This window comes from Cydia pomonella, chromosome 13 (assembly GCF_033807575.1).
Source record: "Cydia pomonella isolate Wapato2018A chromosome 13, ilCydPomo1, whole genome shotgun sequence".
Taxonomy (NCBI): domain Eukaryota; kingdom Metazoa; phylum Arthropoda; class Insecta; order Lepidoptera; family Tortricidae; genus Cydia; species Cydia pomonella.
The window spans coordinates 15,533,536-15,554,579 of NC_084715.1; the positions used below are offsets into that span (position 1 = coordinate 15,533,536).

A 21,044-nucleotide genomic window follows, 5' to 3' on the forward strand; every position below is an offset into this window, starting at 1 on the left:
AGTAGTTGGTCACCAGAACTCCTAATCTATTCATCATAATGGTAATTTGATGGTGCTTGTCGGAGTAAATCTATTGAGCCCAAACACGATGGAGTTATGATAAATAGATTACGAGTTCTGGTGACCAACTCCTGACTCCATCATGAGACCCTGGACTTCATCTAGATCGATGGTACTCGTCAGGGCAAATCTTTTGAGCCTTAACAAGATGGAATTATAATGAGTAGATCAGGAGTTCTAGTGACCAACTCCTGACTCGATCAGGAGACCCTGAACATCATCTAGATTGATGGTGCTCGTGAGGGCAAATCTATTGAGCCCAAACACGATGGAGTTATGATGAGTAGATTAGGAATTATGGTGACCAACTCCTGACTCCATCATGCGACCCTGGACTTCTTCTAGATCGATGGTACTCGTCAGGGCAAATCTTTTGAGCCCAAACACGATGGAATTATAATGAGTAAGTAGATTAGGAGTTCTAGTGACCAACTCCTGACTCCATCATGAGACCCTGAACATCATCTAGATTGATGGTGCTCGTGAGGGCAAATCTATTGAGCCCAAACACGATGGATTTATGATGAGTAGATTAGGAATTATGGTGACCAACTTCTGACTCCATCATGAGACCCTGGACTTCATCTAGATCGATGGTACTCGTCAGGGAAAATCTTTTGAGCCCAAACACGATGGAATTATAATGAGTAGATTAGGAGTTCTGGTGACCAACTCCTGACTCCATCATGAGACCCTGGACTTCATCTAGATCGATGGTACTCGTCAGGGCAAATCTTTTGAGCCCAAACACGATGGAATTATAATGAGTAGATTAGGAGTTCTGGTGACCAACTCCTTACTCCGTCATGAGACCCTGGACCTCATCTAGATCGATGGTGTTCGTCAGGGCAAATCTTTTGAGCCCAAGCACGATGGAATTATAATGAGTAGATTAGGAGTTCTGGTGACCAACTCCTGACTCCATCATAAGAACCTGGATGGACTTCATTCGGGTCAAAAATAATAATACAAACCCTAACGTGATTTCAAATAACACTGAAACTCTATAGCACTAATGTGCGCAAACGATTGGCATCTTGACTACGCAGCATGGGTGCGTAGCCACCATGCCAATCGATACGACAACGAAACACTATCTGTCTCTCTCTCGTACTAATATGCACAAACGATTGGCATCTTGGCTGGGCAGCATAGGTGCGTAGCCAACATGCCAAACGTTTACGATACGACAAGGAAACACTATCTGTCTCTCTATCGCACTAATATGCGCAATCGATTGGCTTCTTGGCTAGGTATCATGGGTGCGTAGCCAACATGCCAATCGTTTACGATACGACAACGAAACACTACTCTCTCTCTATCGCACTAATATACGCAAACGATTGGTATTTTGGCTAGGCACTAAGCAAGTGTGTGGCCAACATGCCAATCGTTTACGATACGACAACGAAACACTATCTGTCTCTCTATCGCACTAATATACTTTATTTATACCTGCAGTCATTTAGTAACTTCTTCATTTTCCATTGGTGTGAAAGAGACAGAATAAAGAGCAAGGGTTATAGTACACTCTGTAGTCTGTACACTTAGTAGTAGTGTACATAAAAAAAAACTACTGTGCATATGCAATAAAATAAAGAGTGCCCATATGATATCATATGACACTAAAATTAATGTTGCTTGAAATTATATTGAAAACTATCAAGATTATTCTAGTCTGCATTGAAACGCGCGTCGCGTTGCCGGCGCTCGCGTACCGAGCGCCAACGCCATCTATCGAGCGTTATTTCGTGAAATCGGAGAACGCTCCAAGGATTAAGGGCTCTTAAGTTGGCGAACATGATTTATATACAAAAAAACAAACCTAATATTATCACTTCTTTCGGTTAAGAATCTGTGGTACAAAGGAACGTCAAATCTGACAACACACACCGTCGACGTCAACTGTCAAAACTATATTAAAAATATTGAAATTTTTAAATGAAACAATATCAATAAAAGATGAGACTGGGTTGAAAGGCAGTGTATTTAATAATAATTATTAATTGTATTTAATCTATACTTAAAATGGCTATAAACTCAGTTAAAGATTTTGGAAAAGCTTGGTGGTCTGAGGTATACAATCGAATAATAGGAGCGGCCGTGTTCCTGGACGACTACAGTTCAGAATGTTTACATTGGGACGGAGGATTGATGAATCTGATATACGGGGGAGCTGTCTCTGTGAAGAGCTTATCGCCTTTTGAGGTATGGTTTTGAAATGTTTAGAAACTATGACCCTTTCGTTCATTATATAGGCGGGTATACATAGAGCGAGCATACGCGCGAGGCAATATCCTCGCGTACAAACTGGCCAATGTAGACGTGCCTGGGCTGAGGCGGCGCGCGCGTGTTTTCCTCACCTGAGCGTTTTCCATTCAAGGTTTCAACCATAGAAATATGAATTTGAACATTAAATTTATTATCATATACAAGAACCTAATCTTATAGCAATATCAGGGAGGTCCTAGTTACTTTCTGAATGGCAATCCAATGGCCAACTAAGAGAATTAAGTCTATAGATATAGTTATTAATTAACTTAGCAAGTAGATATAGCACAGTACAGTTACATGGCCAACTCCAGTCCCTAAGTCATTATAATAAGGTGTACAATTTGTATATAAGAGTTTTTAAGGTGTCTCAATATAAATATTAGAGTTCTGTTTACAATTTGGACATGTTAAAAAAATACATATAAAAGTGCCAGCTTTATCACTTTATTGTATATTTCAAAATGGCACTTTTTATTAGATTAGATTAGATTAGATTAGATTAGATGATTTATTTCATGAAAGACAATTACATAATAAATTTGCATTGATGTCAAAAATATACGAATTTCTATCATGATCGTCAAAATAAAATAAAAATGAAAATAATAACAATACTAATGAAATAAAATTATAGCTCCCATAAGGATTGTCAATACAATTAGAATAAATAAGAGAAACAGTAAGTAGGTAAATACTTACAAAAATCCAAAATATAAATTGTACAATGTCAAAACTTACGAAAATACGAGAATAATAAAAATAAAAACGATAAATTAATAAAATAACACAAATAATATCTCCCAATAAGAATCGTCAACACACAACAATATAAAAACAATGTAATAATATCTCCCAATAAGGATCATCTGTATGATAAAGAAAACAATGTCAATAAATAAAACCAATAAGAATAAAAACAATTTCTGAATCAAAATGTCAATTCCATGAACTCATTTACTGAGTACAGAGGGTTTTCCAACAAAAGGTTTCTCAATTTACGTCTGAATATTTCGTCGCATTGCTCGTTTCTTATCTCGGCAGGTAGGTGCTCGAAATAAGTAGGTCCGATTATTCGTGGGTTCCTTTTTAAAAGCACCAAGCGACGAGGAACTGTTCTGAGACGACCTGTGTTACGCAGTTGTTTTCCCGGACAATCCACACGAGACACACATTAATTTTGATTCCATTGTCGAAAATATTATTCTTTATATCATATTTCCTTTTAGTTTGCTACAAAAGACCAAAAGAAAGCTGTCTTCATCACCCAATCTGCCAGCACACAACTTCGCACAGTCCGAGAGATCATCAAGCACAGTGACTTTGCTCACTGCATGCTGATATGCACCGTCAGCCTGGACGTGATTTATCTGGAGCTGAATGAGGGGAAGGATGTGAGTGATGTGGTGGCGGCAGGGAAGGCTCCCACGGAGGCTACTAAGCAGTTGGAGGGGATGCTGTTGGAATGGATTGGTAAAAAAGTATGCACCTAAAATCAGTGTTTTTATGTTTATTTCACTTGAAGTAACATTTAAGAGGATGTATATTATTTATTATAGCTTGTGTGATCTATGCTGCAAAATATTTAATTGAAAAGGGCACCAATAGAAAAATACTGTCTATTAAAAAGACTCATATCTTACTATTCAATTTGCACCTTTGATGTTCTGACTAAACAATTTTTTTTACGAAATTGTGAATGCACCAAGGAGCTGTACACACTCTGCAAGACTGCCCACACACGATTTGGTCTGGGAGTCCTCAGAGCTCAAGATTTCCACATGGCTATACTTTAGCAGTGAAAATCTAACAGACTAATGTGGTAATTGTTTACGTTTTTCAGTTTCAGTTTTATTTATAGCATATCTCATAATGAAAATGAAAAAAATGAAAAATGATTTATTCATAAAAAAAAAATAACTTTAATTTTTCAGCAATGTGCAGTTGAAGTGGTCCATCTCCCACTATTCACAATTTCACCAACAAATGTAGTGTTCCTCACACCCCCATACCACAAAGTGTATCCAGCATATGATGGTAAACTCACAACGGAGTCAACAGCCATAGACCTGTACACATTGAGCAAAGAGGAGAGGGCTCAAGTGCGGAGGCTGGCTAGTGGTTTGAACAGTATTATGGAGTCTATGAATTTGAAGGAGGATGTGTATTACATGGGGACTTTCGGCTCGTTGATAGCTGGGGTGCTGGAAAATTCGCCTGTTTGTTTGGCTCGGAGAAAGGTAAATCCTAATTTAGTTTGATCAGACATTGTTTATGGGTCATAGACAGATTTAGGATCTAACGGCTGTTCCTAAAAGTTAAGAACATTGGTGAAACTAATGTTGACCATTTGGTATAGGTTAGGTCACACCGAAAATATAGTTCGTGTCGTCTACGTTGACGCCCAGATTTGTCAAATCTAACCTTTAATAACATGGCAATGAATCAATCGTCGACTTCGTGAATGACACGATCTATAAGGCTTCCGTATCTTTCATTTTCGGGAACAGAGAACTATTGTTTTGTGTGTGCGTGTAAAATAAGTGATAACTTGAATGTATAATTGTAATTAACTTCAATGTTTCAATTAAAATTCATAGGTATTGAAAATTAATTTTAAAATACTATTTGTAAAAAAAATTTTTATATTAAATTTTTATTAAAGAATTGTATTATATAAACCATTAGATATAAGATATTAGTTTTAAGATTTGTTATGCCCTAACAGGGTTCATGTTTGATCCAAAAAGAAATACTTCACACCTAGTAAGACCCATAAAGGTGACTTCAAGTATGGAATGTTTTCTTATGTTGTGTTTTAATCTTTTTAAATTGACTTGTGATTATGTCGTGTTTGCCTTGTTTCATTTTAGAATTGCACAAGTCCCGCGTCCCTAATCGTAATAGATCGCACTCTAGATGTTTGCGGAGTGACCAGCCATTCAATGGAATCTGTCCTTGACAAGATTATGACAGTTCTTCCGAGGTTCCCGGGGCACAGCAACGATGTCGCGGTCAATATGTCGCTGTTATGTGGAGCTGATGTGTGAGTAATTTAGTGGTTATATCTACATTAATATGTAGATACTACTGTTAAGGGCTTGTGTACAAATCACGCGAGGTTCTATACGAAAAAATCACGACAGATCACATTGGGGGAAGGGGGGGTATAAGGAGGCCTCACGTGTATTTTTTTTTTCTATAGTGAACGAAACTGAGAACAACATATCTACTACGTACTTTTTCTCGGTTTCGTTAAACATAAATCTTCGCTTGGCACTTCAAAACAGCGAGTATAAACAAGATTTACTCTATACAATACTATTTATCTTAAAATGAAAAATTATAATAAAAATACACGTGAGGTTATGTGGGGGAGGGGGGTTTAGCCAAGAACCTCACCAAATATCACCAAGGGTGAGGGGGGTCAAAAAAGTAGCCGAAAAAACCTCGCGTGATTTATGCACAAGCCCTAAGAAAGGGTTAATATGATAAAGACTATGTTGTAAGTCGCTATAATCAACTAAAAGTACAATATATTTTCGACCTTACCTGAAATTCTTCTTCCAGAATCTCGCATCCAGAAGACCTGCAACTCGCCCCCGGCTGCCTATACCACGCCAACGACGACTCCTGCACTTCCACCTTCGACCACATGATCAACAAGAGCCAGAAGGAGGTCATGTTCGACCTCTACAACAAGCTGTCCAAGATAGATGTGCAGAGGTATTTCTTTGATACAAATTGTGAACGAAATTCGTAGCGAACTATTCACTCTGTTTGTGGACTTCGAGAAGGCGTTCGACAGGGTTAAGTGGACAAGTATATGGCGCATACTTAAGAAAAGAGGTATACCAGACAAGATCATAAAAATTATACCGTGATAACTCGGCGTACGAAAGTCAAATTGTTCAACTCCACCGTCAAGTTGGTCCTGCTGTATGGTTGCGAAACCTGGCTTGTGAGGAAGGACATCACCAATCGGCTGCAGGTGTTTATAATCATGTGCCTGCAGCGCATCCTAGGGGTTTACTGGCCACGAACTATCTCGAACGTCAGATTGTGGCAGATGACTGACCAGAAACCTATAGGCCAGGAAATCCTTCTAAGGAAATGGCGATGGATCGGACACATGCTCCGTAGACCGGACAACCACTTGTCCAAGCAGTGTCTCCGTTCGCAATCGACTGGCAGTAGACGGTCAGGGCGGCCTCGTACCATATGGAGGCCATCAGTTGAGAAGGAGGCTGGTTCAACTGGACTCGGCTGGGAAGAGCTGGAAGTAGCCACCCAGGATCGCGCCAAATGGAAAATTCTTCTGCGAGCCCTATGTCCCTAATGACGGATAACAGGATTACATCATCATCATCATAATAATCATCACCTCTCGCTTCGAATGATAATCCCTGTGACAATTTATTTTTACACTATATAAACTGATACTGTAAATGTTGCCAGTATAAATTTTTGAATTTCGAATTCTAGGTCGCCCAGTCCCAAGACGCTGATGAAGGTCACGCCGCAGAGCATTGAGAAGATCGTGGCGGCCGCTAAGGGTAAAACAACTTGCAAGCATACAATTGTCAGGCCTATAGTTACTCTTGTATTAGATATTAGGCCACGTTAGGTTATCTCATAATCTTTGTTTTTTTTTAACTGTTCCTACGCATATGCAGCTCTGTTTAACATTATTACTTTAATATTTCATATAAGTTTTACATTAATATAAGATTTTTTTTATACTACATCCCCACGTCTACGTGTATTAAGTTCCCTTGGCGCGAGTCCGCTCTGGACCGAGAAAAGTGGCGTGCTCTTGTGTTGGAGGCCAAGACTCATTTTGGGTCATCGCGCCAGCCAAGTAAGTAAGTAAGTACTTTAATATACTTGGGCAAAGTTGAGCACCATCGTTGAAGTTAAGGTATCCTATGGCATAGTTATGTCAACCCTTATTTTCAAATAATTGCAACATTATTAATGGGGTTTGCTTATTTATCTACCAGTGCTTAGCAGAGTCAATGATAGTCGAAGAGATGTAAAGTAAACAAAATCATGCCCTCTAGTTTGGCAGCTGAGCTGACACTGTACTTCTCGATATTTTCTGTGGTTAACGAATTGTCAAATTCATTAATGCACAACACATTCAGTCATTTGACAAGCAAGGTCACCACATAATGCGCCGCCGCAGTTTAGCACCATATACATCAGCTGTCGTATTCGAAGCATGATTTCTCTTAGACTTTACACATTATATTGCAATCAATTAAGCGCCGCGCACGATATGCGTGGCGTTCAAACGGTTAAGACGTCTTATTTTACTGAATTTTCAGGAAACTACGACATAATAGAAAAGCACATCGGCGTCCTACAACAAGCGTTAGGCGTGGTCCAGACGCTGAAGTCCCCCAAGCGTTCGCAGGTGGAACTTCTGCAGAATTTAGAACGGCAAGTGCTGCAGAGCTTGGCTGCTAGTCGCGACTCCACCAGCGTACTCCACCAGGTAAGATAGGCACCATGCTCAGGATAGGAGGCAACTTAGGGGGTCTATAGATCGTGTCATTTACAAAAACGCGAGCCTTGACTAGTATTGTCATCTTATTAAAGGTTAGATATGACAAATCTGCGCGTCGTGGATGACACGTACTATATCCTACAGTATCTTTAGGTATTTAAATAAAAGTAAACGAACAAATCGTTTGGGTAGTAATAACATTTATTGGGTAACCAACCAAATACAAAACCGCCTGGATCTGTCACTGAACGACCTGACTTAACCTACATTATTTGATCATCATGTCTTCATCTCTATTTGAGGGTAGATTTTGTTTACTTTTATTTAAATACCTAAAGATACAGAGTATAGTTATAATCATTTATAGAAAACGCCAATTGAAACTTTAATGTATGGAATTGATGAGTTGACTTTTCGGCGCATTCCGATACATTTTTACTTTTCAATTGACGTTTTGTATTGTATTGTATTTATTTATTTGCAAAGAATAAGTAGGTACAAAAGTGTCTTAGGTGGTAAGTGACAATTGGTTGCTTATTCTGCTATTTGTACTAAACAGGTTGTACTAGCATGCAAAAATCTTAAAACTACTACAACTCTGGCTGTATATCTTCAGAGAGGAAATCATTTACACTATAATAGCTTTTATCAGATAATAGCTTCATTAATTTGTTTCTAAATCTATGTACAGGCAGTTCTCTTATAGATTTTGGTAACTTGTTAAAAAGTTTCATGCACATAACGAAACAATGATTCGAATATAATGCTGTCCTGGGAACACAATTATGAACCAACCTTCCAGGATCCCGTTGATTTCTGGTAGAGGCGCTTTCAGCTGTTGTAAATAAAACCATATGCCTCTTTACAAACATGCAGATTTCTAAGATGTATAAACATGGCAGCGGTAAGATCCTAAGTCTTTTGAAAGATGGTTTGCATGTCTTGTATGGGGCTAGATTACAAATAGCACGTATACATTTTTTCTGTGCTACGAATGCAATGTTAAAATTCGTACAGTTTCCCCACAAAATAAGCCCATATCTTAACACTGAACTAATATACCCATGATACGCGGTTAACGCCGTATGTAAACCCGATGAGCGTCTTAACTTGCGTAGTACATAAACAAATCTATTTAGTTTACAACGAATCTTTTCTATTTGTGCTTGCCAATCCAAGTGTTTATCTAAAACTATCCCTAAGAAACTTACATTTTGCACTTCTTGAATTGACTCATCTCCGTAGTTTACATTAATCTTAACATTTTCGCCAAGTTTGGAGTTAAATTGTATGTAATTAGTTTTACTCATATTAATTCGTAAATTATGTCTTTCTAACCATTCTATAACATTTCTTAAAGTCTCATTAACTTTACGTTCATGTTCCTCAATATTTTCATTCTTTCTTGATGTAACAATAAAGGATATGTCATCAGCAAACATAACAGATTTATATTGAATTATATCGGGTAATTCATTTATATAAGCAATAAATAATAAAGGCCCAAGTACACTACCTTGCGGTACACCAAAGTCGTTACATTTTAGCTCCGATCTATAGCCGGTTTCTTCTTTAAAGTCGTTGAGTTTAACAATTTCTACACACTGTTTCCGATTTTTTAAGTAGGTTTTTAACCATTTAAGTGCAAGACCTCTTATACCATAATTTTCTAGTTTGACTAAAAGTAACGAATGGTCTACAAAGTCAAAAGCTTTGGACATATCTAGAAAAATAGCTGTAGTATGTTTTTTTTCGTCTATGCATTTAACGATGTGGTGAATTAGGTTAAAACCAGCAAGTGTCGTCGATTTATGTTTTTGAAAGCCATTTTGTTCTAATTTTATTATGTTAAATTTATTTAAGAAACTGGTAAGTCTTTTGTGCATGCACTTTTCAAAAATTTTTGCTAATATTGGAATCAGAGTAATGGGCCGATAGTTTCCCATATCCTTCTTATCATTTTTTTTAAACAGTGGCTTTACTATAGACATTTTGAGTAGTTCTGGAAATGGGCCGCTTTCGAATGAAAAATTAAATAAATGTGTTATAATTGCACTAAGTTGAGATTTACATTGCTTAATGATGTATGTGCAAATACCGTCAAATCCTACTGCATGCGAATTATTTAATGAAGTAATGATATTCATTATTTCGTATTCTGAATATGGACTTAAAAACATACTATTATAATTATAAGTCGAATTATTAGGATACTCTGTATGGCCATACACCATTGTCATCATGGCTAGAGCCCTAGAAGCTCTAATAAATATGATTACTTCCTATAGTGAAAGGTCGTTAGACATAAACATGCATAAAACCAGGAACACGAGTTTTCTAAAAGGATCTTTTGTGAAAATTAAAAAAGCATCTTAAAAAAGTCTTCTTGTTCGTTTGTATTTTAATATATTTGACCGCGGCCGGCAAAACGTGTCACTTGCCATAAGGACGCCTTGTGAGGTTATTCGTATAAAGATACAAGAAAATCTCGTCCTTATGGCAAGCGAAAAAGTGGGACGTTTTGTCCGTCGCGGTCACATATTACTTAATATGTTTTGTTCTGAAATATGTTTGTTTAACATTCTTTTCAGATCAGCCACCTAATAAAGACCAGGAAAGACCGCAAGCTCCCCCTAGAAAGCCTCCTAGCCCTCATAGTCCACGTGTATTCCCTCACCGGCACCGAAGTTTCCTTCTCCAAACAGCACGAAGACAGTCTGACGGAGACGTTGAGCGTGGCCATCTTCGAGGACCATAAGACCCTGTTCGCTGACCATGGGCTGAGGGGCAGCCCGGAGCACTGCGATGAAATTTCCCAATCCATCATGGGGAGGCTGAAGGACATTGCGATGATGAGGAAGAATTTGCAGAAGTGAGTAGATTTGAAGAACAAGACACAAGGAGACGCTTACACACTTACCAAATGTAAAACTTCAAAAAAAAAAAAACAATACTACCAATATTTCTTAAGAGGAAAGGGGACAGCCGCCTTTCAATACAAAAGTAGTATTGTGCACGTACGCAAAAAAAAAAGCATAAGTGTCTGAAATTCGGTACATCATTACTTATTATCATGAGAGAGAGACGGTAACGATAGCATTTGGGATTACTAGTTGTGCTATATTCGTTTAATGAATTTAAATCACTATAAACTGTGTAAAGGTTCTATATCCTAAAATATAAAATACTCGTATCTACCAAGTGGGTAATATAGTAGGTATTTTTCTTTTTATTATCTAATTTTACTGTTACTTTGCCTGCAATATAAAAAAACGTGGTGATATATTTTGGTTAATAGGTACAACTCAGTCCTAAAGCCTTGTGAAACAGGCGGGGGACACGAGTATCGTGGCGTATTACAACAGTTGGTAGAAGACCTGGTAGACACAGAGCGACCAGAACTAACTGATCTGCGACACAGGAACGAGGGTCTTAAGGATTTGCTGCGAAGCGGACTCAAGTGAGTAGCGTCTGGTTCTTTAGGCAGTACTGTAAGGCAAGGTACTCGGTCCTAAAACTGTATGAACAGGCAGGGGCACGAGTACCGCTGCGTATTATAACAGTTGGTAGAAGACCTGGTAGACACGGAGCGACCAGAACTCTGATCTGCGACACAGGAACGAGGGACTTAAGGATTTGCTGCGAAGCGGACTCAAGTGAGTAGCGTCTGGTTCTTTAGGCAGTACTGTAAGGCAAGGTACTCGGTCCTAAAACTATGAACAGGCAGGGGCACGAGTACCGCTGCGTATTGTAACAGTTGGTAGAAGACCTGGTAGACACGGAGCGACCAGAACTAACTGATCTGCGACACAGGAACGAGGGACTTAAGGATTTGCTGCGAAGCGGACTCAAGTGAGTAGCGTCTGGTTCTTTAGGCAGTACTGTAAGGCAAGGTACTCGGTCCTAAAACTGTATGAACAGGCAGGGGCACGAGTACCGCTGCGTATTATAACAGTTGGTAGAAGACCTGGTAGACACGGAGCGACCAGAACTCTGATCTGCGACACAGGAACGAGGGACTTAAGGATTTGCTGCGAAGCGGACTCAAGTGAGTAGCGTCTGGTTCTTTAGGCAGTACTGTAAGGCAAGGTACTCGGTCCTAAAACTCTATGAACAGGCAGGGGCACGAGTACCGCTGCGTATTATAACAGTTGGTAGAAGACCTGGTAGACACGGAGCGACCAGAACTCTGATCTGCGACACAGGAACGAGGGACTTAAGGATTTGCTGCGAAGCGGACTCAAGTGAGTAGCGTCTGGTTCTTTAGGCAGTACTGTAAGGCAAGGTACTCGGTCCTAAAACTGTATGAACAGGCAAGGGCACGAGTACCGCTGCGTATTATAACAGTTGGTAGAAGGCCTGGTAGACACGGAGCGACCAGAACTAACTGATCTGCGACACGGGAACGAGGGACTTAGGGATTTGCTGCGAAGCGAACTCAAGTGAGTAGCGTCTGGTTCTTTAGGCAGTACTGTAAGGCAAGGTACTCGGTCCTAAAACTGTATGAACAGGCAGGGGCACGAGTACCGCTGCGTATTATAACAGTTGGTAGAAGACCTGGTAGACACGGAGCGACCAGAACTAACTGATCTGCAACACAGGGACGAGGGATTGCTAAGAAGCGGACTCAAGTAAGTAGCGTTTGGTCTTTAGGGAATTGACTGTAAAATATAGATAAATACTGTAAGGCAAGGTACTCGGCCCTAAAGCTGTATGAACAGGCATGGGGCACGAGTACCGTGGCGTACTACAACAGCTGTTAGAAGACCTGGTAGACACGGAGCGACTAGAACTAACTGATCTGCGACACACGAACGAGGGGCTTCAGGATTTGTTGCGAGTGAGTACTGGACTGGTTCTTTAAAAATACATACTGGAAGCTAAGGTACTCGGTACTAAAGCTGTGTTAAATAGGCGCGGGGCACGAGTATTTTTAATTCGTCTTCCGATAAACAAAAAAATATGTCAAAAGAATTTTTACGCAAAATAGGTGCCAGTCGTCGAGTTGCGGAATACCGCCCGAATAGAATAAGATACAATAATCAGAAATTAATGATATTAATGAAATTGTGTTTAATTTATAGCATCTTAACGAGCAAGAAAACTCGCAGCACCAAGCACCCGCTCGACAGCCCCACCGTGATCATCTTCGTCGTTGGTGGCATCACGGCCGAGGAGTGCAAGCATATCCACAGGTAGGTGTTCTAATTAAATAAGATGAAAGTAGTCGAGGTCACGTTTCTCTGTCTTTTTAAGGCCCAATGGCCTTATTAATTTCGATGTAATTTAAGTACTATCGTTTAGTCTTTAAACAAAACAAATCGACTCTATTCCCTGCACTATAGGTTAAAATTTTAGTAACAATTTCGGCTTTGGTAATTAAAATTATAAAATGAAAATATTTTTACATGATTTGATGTATACTCGTATTATAACGAGGGGTTTGATTTTTTTGAATTCATTGACTGTGTGCGATGTCTAGAGTCTTAGACAATATCGTGCTTTCGAGTTTGACCGCTGAAGATGGCGCTGTTCTATATGGCGCCATGTTTTGTGGGATTTGAATTGTCAAACGTCAAGTTTTTACCGCGATAGTGACCGCATAATGTATGCCGTACGGCTCTCTTCGTCAACAGGGAATATTATGCGAAACTCTGCATAGGAGGCGCCACAACCACAATCTGAGGGTCTACCGAGAAACAAGAAAATCTAAATTTCGTTATCTATCACTCTTGCGTTATCGAGCGATGAAGAGGCAGATAACTAAATTTCGATTTTCGCGTTTCCCGGTAGGCCCCTTTGTAAACCAACCGCCTTGATGCATCAATGTCATATTTTATTATATATGAAAACTTATCAAAAAACAGTTTTAACGGTATATATAAGTTACTCTATGGCTTACTAAAGGTGCTAGTGCTGCACTCTGGCGCAGAACACTGCAACAACACACCCTATTTCATCCGCAGGACCGTGATCACGAGCGGCGTGGACACGGCCGTGTTCATCGGCTCCACAAAATTCGTCTCACCAGTGGAAGCCATGAGGGACGCCCTCGCCTTATAGCACTACTCGCCTTTGATGGCGCTGAAGAGAACCACCAGCGCCGTTAACGACACTTGCCCAAGGATGGTGTGTTAAGTTTTGTAACTACTAATCTAGTTATTTCGTCGTCGAATATAGGGCTATTATCGCGCACAAGAAACGCACAAGCAGTGCTGACCAAGAAACTTATCAACAGATATTATATTAATTCTTGCTTTTTTTAGGTAAATTAGACTTAGGGCCTGTTTCACAATGTCCAAGTAAAGTCCTGAATAAGCTATTTGCCACTCATCTGACGAACAAAGGCGTCTTTGGCGTTTCACAATCTTCAAATAAGCTTAACTGGTAGAGAAAGATGTTAGTTTTGCAAGAAGTTTTATCTGACAGTTAATTTATTTGCTAATAAGCTATCCAATACTTGGACATTGTGAAACAGTCCCGTAGTTACTGATTCGCATATGTAATTTATTACACTTTTACGAAGCGGCTTCAAATTTAAATGACATGTAGTATTTTAATTAGGATAATAAACTCTTAAAACAACTAATCTAGTTGTAATGGTGATGTCCCCTGTATTATATACTCTTAGAAAAGTCAAATACACATACCCATTTATAACTATCTGAACCTCTTATGTTCCAGGGATTTATCAGCCAATGACAACCTTTTGTGTATTTAAAGGGCAACTTTGTATGGAGTCTGGTCTAAAAATTTGAAATGAGAATTAGGTCATTATATAGGTATGTCGATGTACTTCATTTCGTTTTGTGGGCACCAAGCGGAATTCCATTGCAGAACTGAGATATTTGTATTTTAGTCAAAATCCCCTTATTACCTAGGCAATAGAGTCCAAGTAAGTAAATAAATTGCTGCAGTGGGTATTCGTTATTCGTGCACCGCTGCGAGCGCGGCAAACTATTCGCCGCGCTCGCTCAGCGGTGAGCTCTATTGCTTAGGTAATAAGGGTGATGACATTTTGACTAAATACAAATATCTTAATGGAATTCCGCCTGGTGCCAAAAAAACGAAATGAAGTTCATAGAAATATCTATCTAATGACCTGAGAACGTTGTTGGTTTTTGAACCATTTTGACGCATAGTCCTTAGAATTGAATTTTGAATGTCATTGCTGACCCGATATCGCGTCCGTGGGAGTCAATAAGTTAGCAAACCAATTCCTTCTAGAACTTTCCTTATGAGAATAGAGTTATAAAATGAACTGAAAGGCAGGTAGTAAAGTGAGTAATAGAGAAAAAGAGATAGTTTTAATGTATAACTGAGTAAGGTCACTTGAGGTAAATGTGTCTTTTAAAGATTTCTTCTAAACGGAACGTTTTAAAACTATGTTCGAAGTATGTTCACCGATCTTTCAATGAAGACGGCTACGTGTTATAATATGTTGCGTTTCGAAGATATCTTTAATAGACGCATTTATCCTGGTTGACTTTACCTAACTAAGCTTTTATGATACTTACTGGTTGTATGTCATTGCCGTAGGCTTGAGTCCTCTGCTGTTTGCTATATACTGTATATTTTGGCTGTTGTTGTTGTTTTGGTTGTTGTTGTGTGTTGGTGTTAGCTTGATGTATTTGGTTACTTCAAAAGTAACGTTATACAATGTTAATTTATGTAATACTTAAAATATTTATAATACATTTTAAATAGTTTAATTAATTGTAAGTGCAATGCAATTACAATGCAGGTATGAACTGTTAAAAAGTTTATTTGACTTGATCTGTTAAGACATGGAAATAAAGGTAGTTTAAACGTGTAAGAGTATTTTATTAAATAATTCTTTTAGATGTTAAATAGATAAAGACGAAAATCCCCTCGCGCAGTCGCCATCAAAAGTACAGGGTGCTCAATAATATCTAACATGTATCCTTAACGCCTCTATAAATCGAACCGCTTTATTTGCAACGACTTATAATGTGTATTATGCACTAACAACAGCATATAGTCGCAAGAGTTTGAGTGACTGAAGCAACCTGGCTGATCCTCTAACGCGCGCGGTCTATATAGCCGTGCAAAATGCGTGCGACCGTGCGTGTTGGGTCTGCCATCTAGCACATACATGTAGTGACCTGAATCGAAAACAATTAACGCTTCTAAGTAGGTGCTGCCCCCTCACTTCACGCTGGCTCTATTTCGCATAGTAAGGTCTTCCATCTAGTGGCTTAAATCTAAAAATGAAAATTTGAAATAATGCTAGGGGGCTTCTGTGCTGCCGTCTGCAGTTCATGCATGCTCCCTATACGTGTGGTCTGCAAAATCTAGTTCATATAATCGGACGTTGATGACCGTTTAAAGGAAAATAAGACGTTTCGCTACTACTCCTCGCTAGATGGCGTTGTAATAAAATTTAGGTAAGTATATACATTATACCTAGTCATAAGTAATTTATTTGCCTAATGGCAGTGTTGTTGATTGCTAATGGTATTAGCCAGAACACGACAATTTTATTGTTAAGATTATTATTGAAGACAGCCTGCTTACTACTTCTACTGCTGGTGCCTATGTATAAAAACGTCACATGTACCTAGAGATGGAGCTAAAAACCCGTCGATAATTTCTGGACTGATCAATGAGTACTATAGCATTTAGCTTTGCCTATCGTGCGCGGCGCGTCAATGTGAACCTTGTCGGAAGGCACGAAGGTTGATATTAGGCTGTAATCGCGCGCTTCAGTTGAAGTTGGTATTTGGTGGTCAAAGGGCTACACACTTACAAATTACTAAAGAAATTGTGAAATAAAAATCATTATGACGTAAAAAGAGGTTTTATTAATACTTTTCAAATTGGACATCATGTAATAACATTTATAATTTAGATATTTTTGTCATTAGTACCTATCGAATTATACAAGTATACCAAAGAGTATAATCATTCATTTCAGAAAAATCTTCCTTAGAGGTTTTTTTTCTTTGCGGTGTAGCTATACTCAGTCACACTCACTTTGTCAGTAGAAAAAGGCACGAAATTCAAATATTCTCGACATTAGCAGAATCGTCAAAAGCTTGATGGAGTCATAATAAGTGTCATAACACGCAAAATTGAATTTAAGTCTTCGCGCCTAATTTTTTTTTCATTTGCCGCCTTTTTCTGCTGACAAAATGGGTGTGCCTAAGTATACCTATTTTAAATATAGATTTTTCATACAATAATATCACAATTTGTCATTATAGGGTTGTGACAAAGTTGTCATTGAAAGAAATAAGGCGCATAATTCATACAAATTCATTTTGTCTAGAAACAAACTCACTTTCATCAACAGAACATATTTATACAACTACTAGGGTAGCTTTTTAAAAATAAAGTTTTAATTTTTTTTTCTTTAGTTTCTATGATTTTAAAACACTATTCATCATTAACATAGAGAAATAAGTCAGTAGGTATAGGATGCTCATTCAATACTTAAATTTTCCTACCAAAACGTTTTGACGCTAGATGTCTACTACGAAAATAATTTATTAGTAGCAACGCAACTCAACAATGGATGTCGCGACGAACAACATTACGAATAATTTTCAGCTAATATTATAACCGAAACTCTATTTTCAACACCTGTTTGTTATATTAGTTGTAAATTGCTGAGCAATACACTTTTTGTCGCGACACTGGTGACATCTAATGTCAAGTAGCGGTACTGATAAATCCGCTACTTGACGCTAGATGTCGACTACGAATATAATAAGCGTTTTGGCAAGAAACCTGATATACGGAATGAGCACTCGGCTTACTTATTTCTCTAAGTCACTAAGCAGGCGTTTGAAAACTGTAATACTTAGGTAATACAACAACGTTAAATAACGACACGACAGCAATAAATCAATACAAGTATTATAACTAAGAAAATCAATTTTTAGGCTGCGTTTCCACCAGAGACAAGCGAGGATTCGTAGCGAGGGTTGACTTTGTTAGGAACCAATAAAATCACTTAATTACCCTTCCTCGCTCGGCGCAGATCTAGTTGACAATATTCTATTGGTCCAACAAACACATCCCTCGCTACGCTACGCATCCTAGCACATCCCTGGAAACGCAGCGTAAATACCTGGAGTTCCGCGGACGCGATATCGCGTCGGCAGAGTAGTTCCCTCTGAGTTCCACTGACGCGCTATTTCATACAAAATGTACGAGATGTCATAACTATAACCCTTGGGACGTAAGAGAAAAGAGCACGTGATCGTCCGTACAAAAAGAAAAAACGTTTTTCCTCTTTAAATATTTTCCATTCTCCATATTTTTTTTATTTTTAGTGTTCTGTACAAAACTTTGTTCACGGAACACTTATGAAATCACTTTGGTTTTGCAAATCGGTTATATGCGATTTTTTATTAAAGAATTTCATAGAAAAATACCGTTAATTTGCTAGGATCGCAAAGCTATTCTTCCCTCTTAGGAGTCACACGCACTTGGCCGCTACCATACAATCGAAGTTAAGATTTCATTTTAAAATGACAATAAAATACAAATAACATGAAATTTGTCATGAACATTCAAATAACACATATTTGGCATATATACACGGTGGCCGTGAGCATTGCGAGAGATTTTAACAGTAAGTATATTCCTGATCATATTTAAAGACTAAAATGTGCTATAAACTTTTTTGGATTTTGCCTATTTTCAGAGTTAAAACCACTTACAAAAAAATCATTTTTTTATTGTTACTAAGTGCAAAACGCCTTTTTGATGGCGATGTTGCCACTATGACACCTAGTCCGAATATCCTTATTGATAGTCAAAACGTGACAAGTAACACTTTGCAAAAAATAGGTTTAAAAAAAGTTTAAATTCTTTTTGAGTTACAGTTTTACAAATACCGTTTACATTTTATGCACATATACATACAAAAAATAGAAAAAACAAAAAAAAACTGCGAACTTGACCTAAACTCATATAAAATTTATTCCTTCCTTTGGCCTCAGTAATGAGTGGTTACCTCGTGGGCACCTTGTATATATATGTCTGGTACGAGTTTTTGTTGCTAGAAATTGTACCCAATGCAAAGAAATTAGAGCGAGTATAAGTTACATACAACTTTTACTCGTTATATTTTCGTTATGTATCAATTTTGGCGGCGGGTTCGAGATACTTTTAGCATGTTGCCTGGGACTCAAGGAGTTACGTAAGATAAATTACCATTGTTAGACCTTATAACGTTACAATAAGGTTTACGAATGGATATGCAACGTCAGGAGCAGTTGTCTTCTCAGATGCGTTTAGAACAAGGGAATTTATTTAAGAGTCCGCAGCAAGCTCGGCCGAATCTCACCTTCCATACAAACGGAGTTTCGTTCTCATTTTAAAACTACGTGTTGGGTTATAACGAAACTTTGCACATACAGTGACATGACATGAGTTTATATAAGGTAGAGGTACTAGTGCTCGACGCTGCAGTGCCCATGTCGGTGACTAGTGCAGCGTCGAGCACTAGTTCTTCTACTCGTACCTTAGCTCCAGCTTATAAAACCAACGAAATAGAGCAAAAACAGGTTGTGTGTTAAAAAATTAAATTCGCTACTTATATTTTTTTAACTATGGTATCTGAAGCTACAACAACTAATTACACATATCTATGTATATCTACTCGTATATCTTATCCTATGTAAGTAAGTTTCAGACCAATCTAGCTTGTCGTTGTAGAACTTGTAGAATCAGAGCTCACAACTACGTTTGTATGGAGAACCGAGCTTGCTGTTTGTGTTGTACTATGCTTTAAGCATTGTGATAGAGATATAGATAAATTTGAGCCAGAAAAATAGTAATTACTAATTAATACTATTAAAATATGAGAACTATCGGTAAACACTGTACATTTCTCTTATTTTTAACTATTTTCATCCGTTTTCTAGTATATACTCGTATCTAGATAATCCCGATTAGGTTTGTGACGTAAAGGCCAGTCCAGACGACCGATTTGAACCGAAAAGAAATTGGCGTCAATCGCAAATTGAATCACCAATTTTAGACTTAAGGTGATATTTGAGCCCTCTAACAATCGTTTAGTTTAGAGCCCGCAAACATTATTGTCTGAGCTCTGTCACGGTTGGGGACATATCGATTTTTGTCTTTATATCGGATGCGATAGTGTATATATATTTCATTAAGTTAACATGCCTCAATGTTGGTTCCACTGCCGACAACTTGTCGGTTACCTATTAAGAGATAATGTTATATATCTAACAGCATTCACTAAATTGTTAGGTGTTCATAACTGAAGGATTTTAACCCTTATAACGCTATGAAACGTATCATGAGTTCACTGTTCACTGTGTCAAGGACGAAACAATCTGGACGCATCTTTAAGTTAGATGTAAACACTCTCTTATTTCTAGTAGGTACAGTCAGCATCAAAAGTAGCGGATCAAATAACGTTTCATAAGTATCTACCATTCTGTAACAGCTTAACAAAAAGTGATGTCTTTAATATAGAACAACAAAGACTGTAAAATATATACTTTTGAGCGCGAATTTTAAAAATGTATCTATATTTGGAAAAGTTATTCAGAATATCAGATACTTTTGGCGCGTTGTTTCATCCGCTACTTTTGATGCTGACTGTACCACTTCGAACTTACTAAAACTAATAAATGCGACACCAAGTGCTCGTCATAAAAGTTTTCGCATCATTCGCATGTACCTAATCACAGAGCACGGAAGCTACTTTCCTATCTAAGTGAAAAGACTGGAACCTATTTCACGCACTTAACAACTCCTATGAGGCTCACGAGTGAGGTATTGAATGTAGCTTAATAATGATAACACAATTACAAAATGATTTAAATATTTAGGAACATGGCCCAAAGTAGTTGTTAAACTAGCGAAACAAGGACCCAGGTCTTTAGAGATGGATATATTATATTTTACAGTGACATGTTTTTTTACTGATTTACGCCTAATAATTCATTTCAAGTCTTATTTAAGTAATTTAACTCGTAGGTGCATGAGATTCAGTACGACTGTGGACTTAAAAGTGTGATCTAGTCACCAGAAACATCGCCTCCTTTCCTGAAGTCGGCGTTGGCGTATATTGCCGTTTTGTTCCTGTAGAGGGCGCACACGATTGAGCCGCGGCCGCGGTAGCGGGTCATGACGTGGCCTTTCGCTTTTAGGCCATTCACGATTCCCTGTAAGAAAAAAATGAATTACGTAC

General features: G+C 38.3%; 2 protein-coding genes across 10 annotated transcripts in view; one reads left to right on the top strand and one right to left on the bottom strand.

Moving 5' to 3' along the window:
- The first annotated feature begins 1,945 nt into the window (after positions 1–1,945).
- On the top strand, positions 1,946–14,432 carry LOC133524347 (sec1 family domain-containing protein 2-like). Its single transcript, XM_061860315.1, has 11 exons — positions 1,946–2,268; positions 3,561–3,812; positions 4,266–4,571; positions 5,205–5,377; positions 5,902–6,057; positions 6,817–6,887; positions 7,662–7,831; positions 10,435–10,715; positions 11,142–11,303; positions 12,928–13,038; positions 13,810–14,432. The coding sequence occupies exons 1-11, from the start codon at positions 2,089–2,091 to the stop codon at positions 13,904–13,906; spliced, it is 1,959 nt and encodes a 652-aa protein (XP_061716299.1). The 5' UTR covers positions 1,946–2,088; the 3' UTR covers positions 13,907–14,432.
- A 2,213-nt stretch (positions 14,433–16,645) lies between these two features.
- Positions 16,646–21,044, bottom strand: part of LOC133524328 (glutathione hydrolase 1 proenzyme-like) — an 85,982-nt gene continuing 81,583 nt past the window's right edge. For all 9 annotated transcript variants that reach the window (XM_061860288.1, XM_061860289.1, XM_061860285.1 and 6 more), the window contains one exon: positions 16,646–21,018. In XM_061860288.1, coding sequence (XP_061716272.1) covers positions 20,872–21,018 — 147 coding nt within the window. In that variant the 3' untranslated portion in view covers positions 16,646–20,871. The remainder of the gene's footprint in view (positions 21,019–21,044) is intronic.

What these genes read in the sequence shown, in the direction of transcription:
- LOC133524347 (XM_061860315.1), top strand. Translation starts at nt 2,089, where the DNA reads ATGGCTATAAACTCAGTTAAAGATTTTGGAAAAGCTTGGTGGTCTGAG. An exon ending in CTGTTATGTGGAGCTGATGT is followed by an intron (nt 5,378 to 5,901) that starts GTGAGTAATTTA and finishes TTCTTCTTCCAG; the next exon opens with AATCTCGCATCCAGAAGACC. An exon ending in GAGTGCAAGCATATCCACAG is followed by an intron (nt 13,039 to 13,809) that starts GTAGGTGTTCTA and finishes TTTCATCCGCAG; the next exon opens with GACCGTGATCACGAGCGGCG.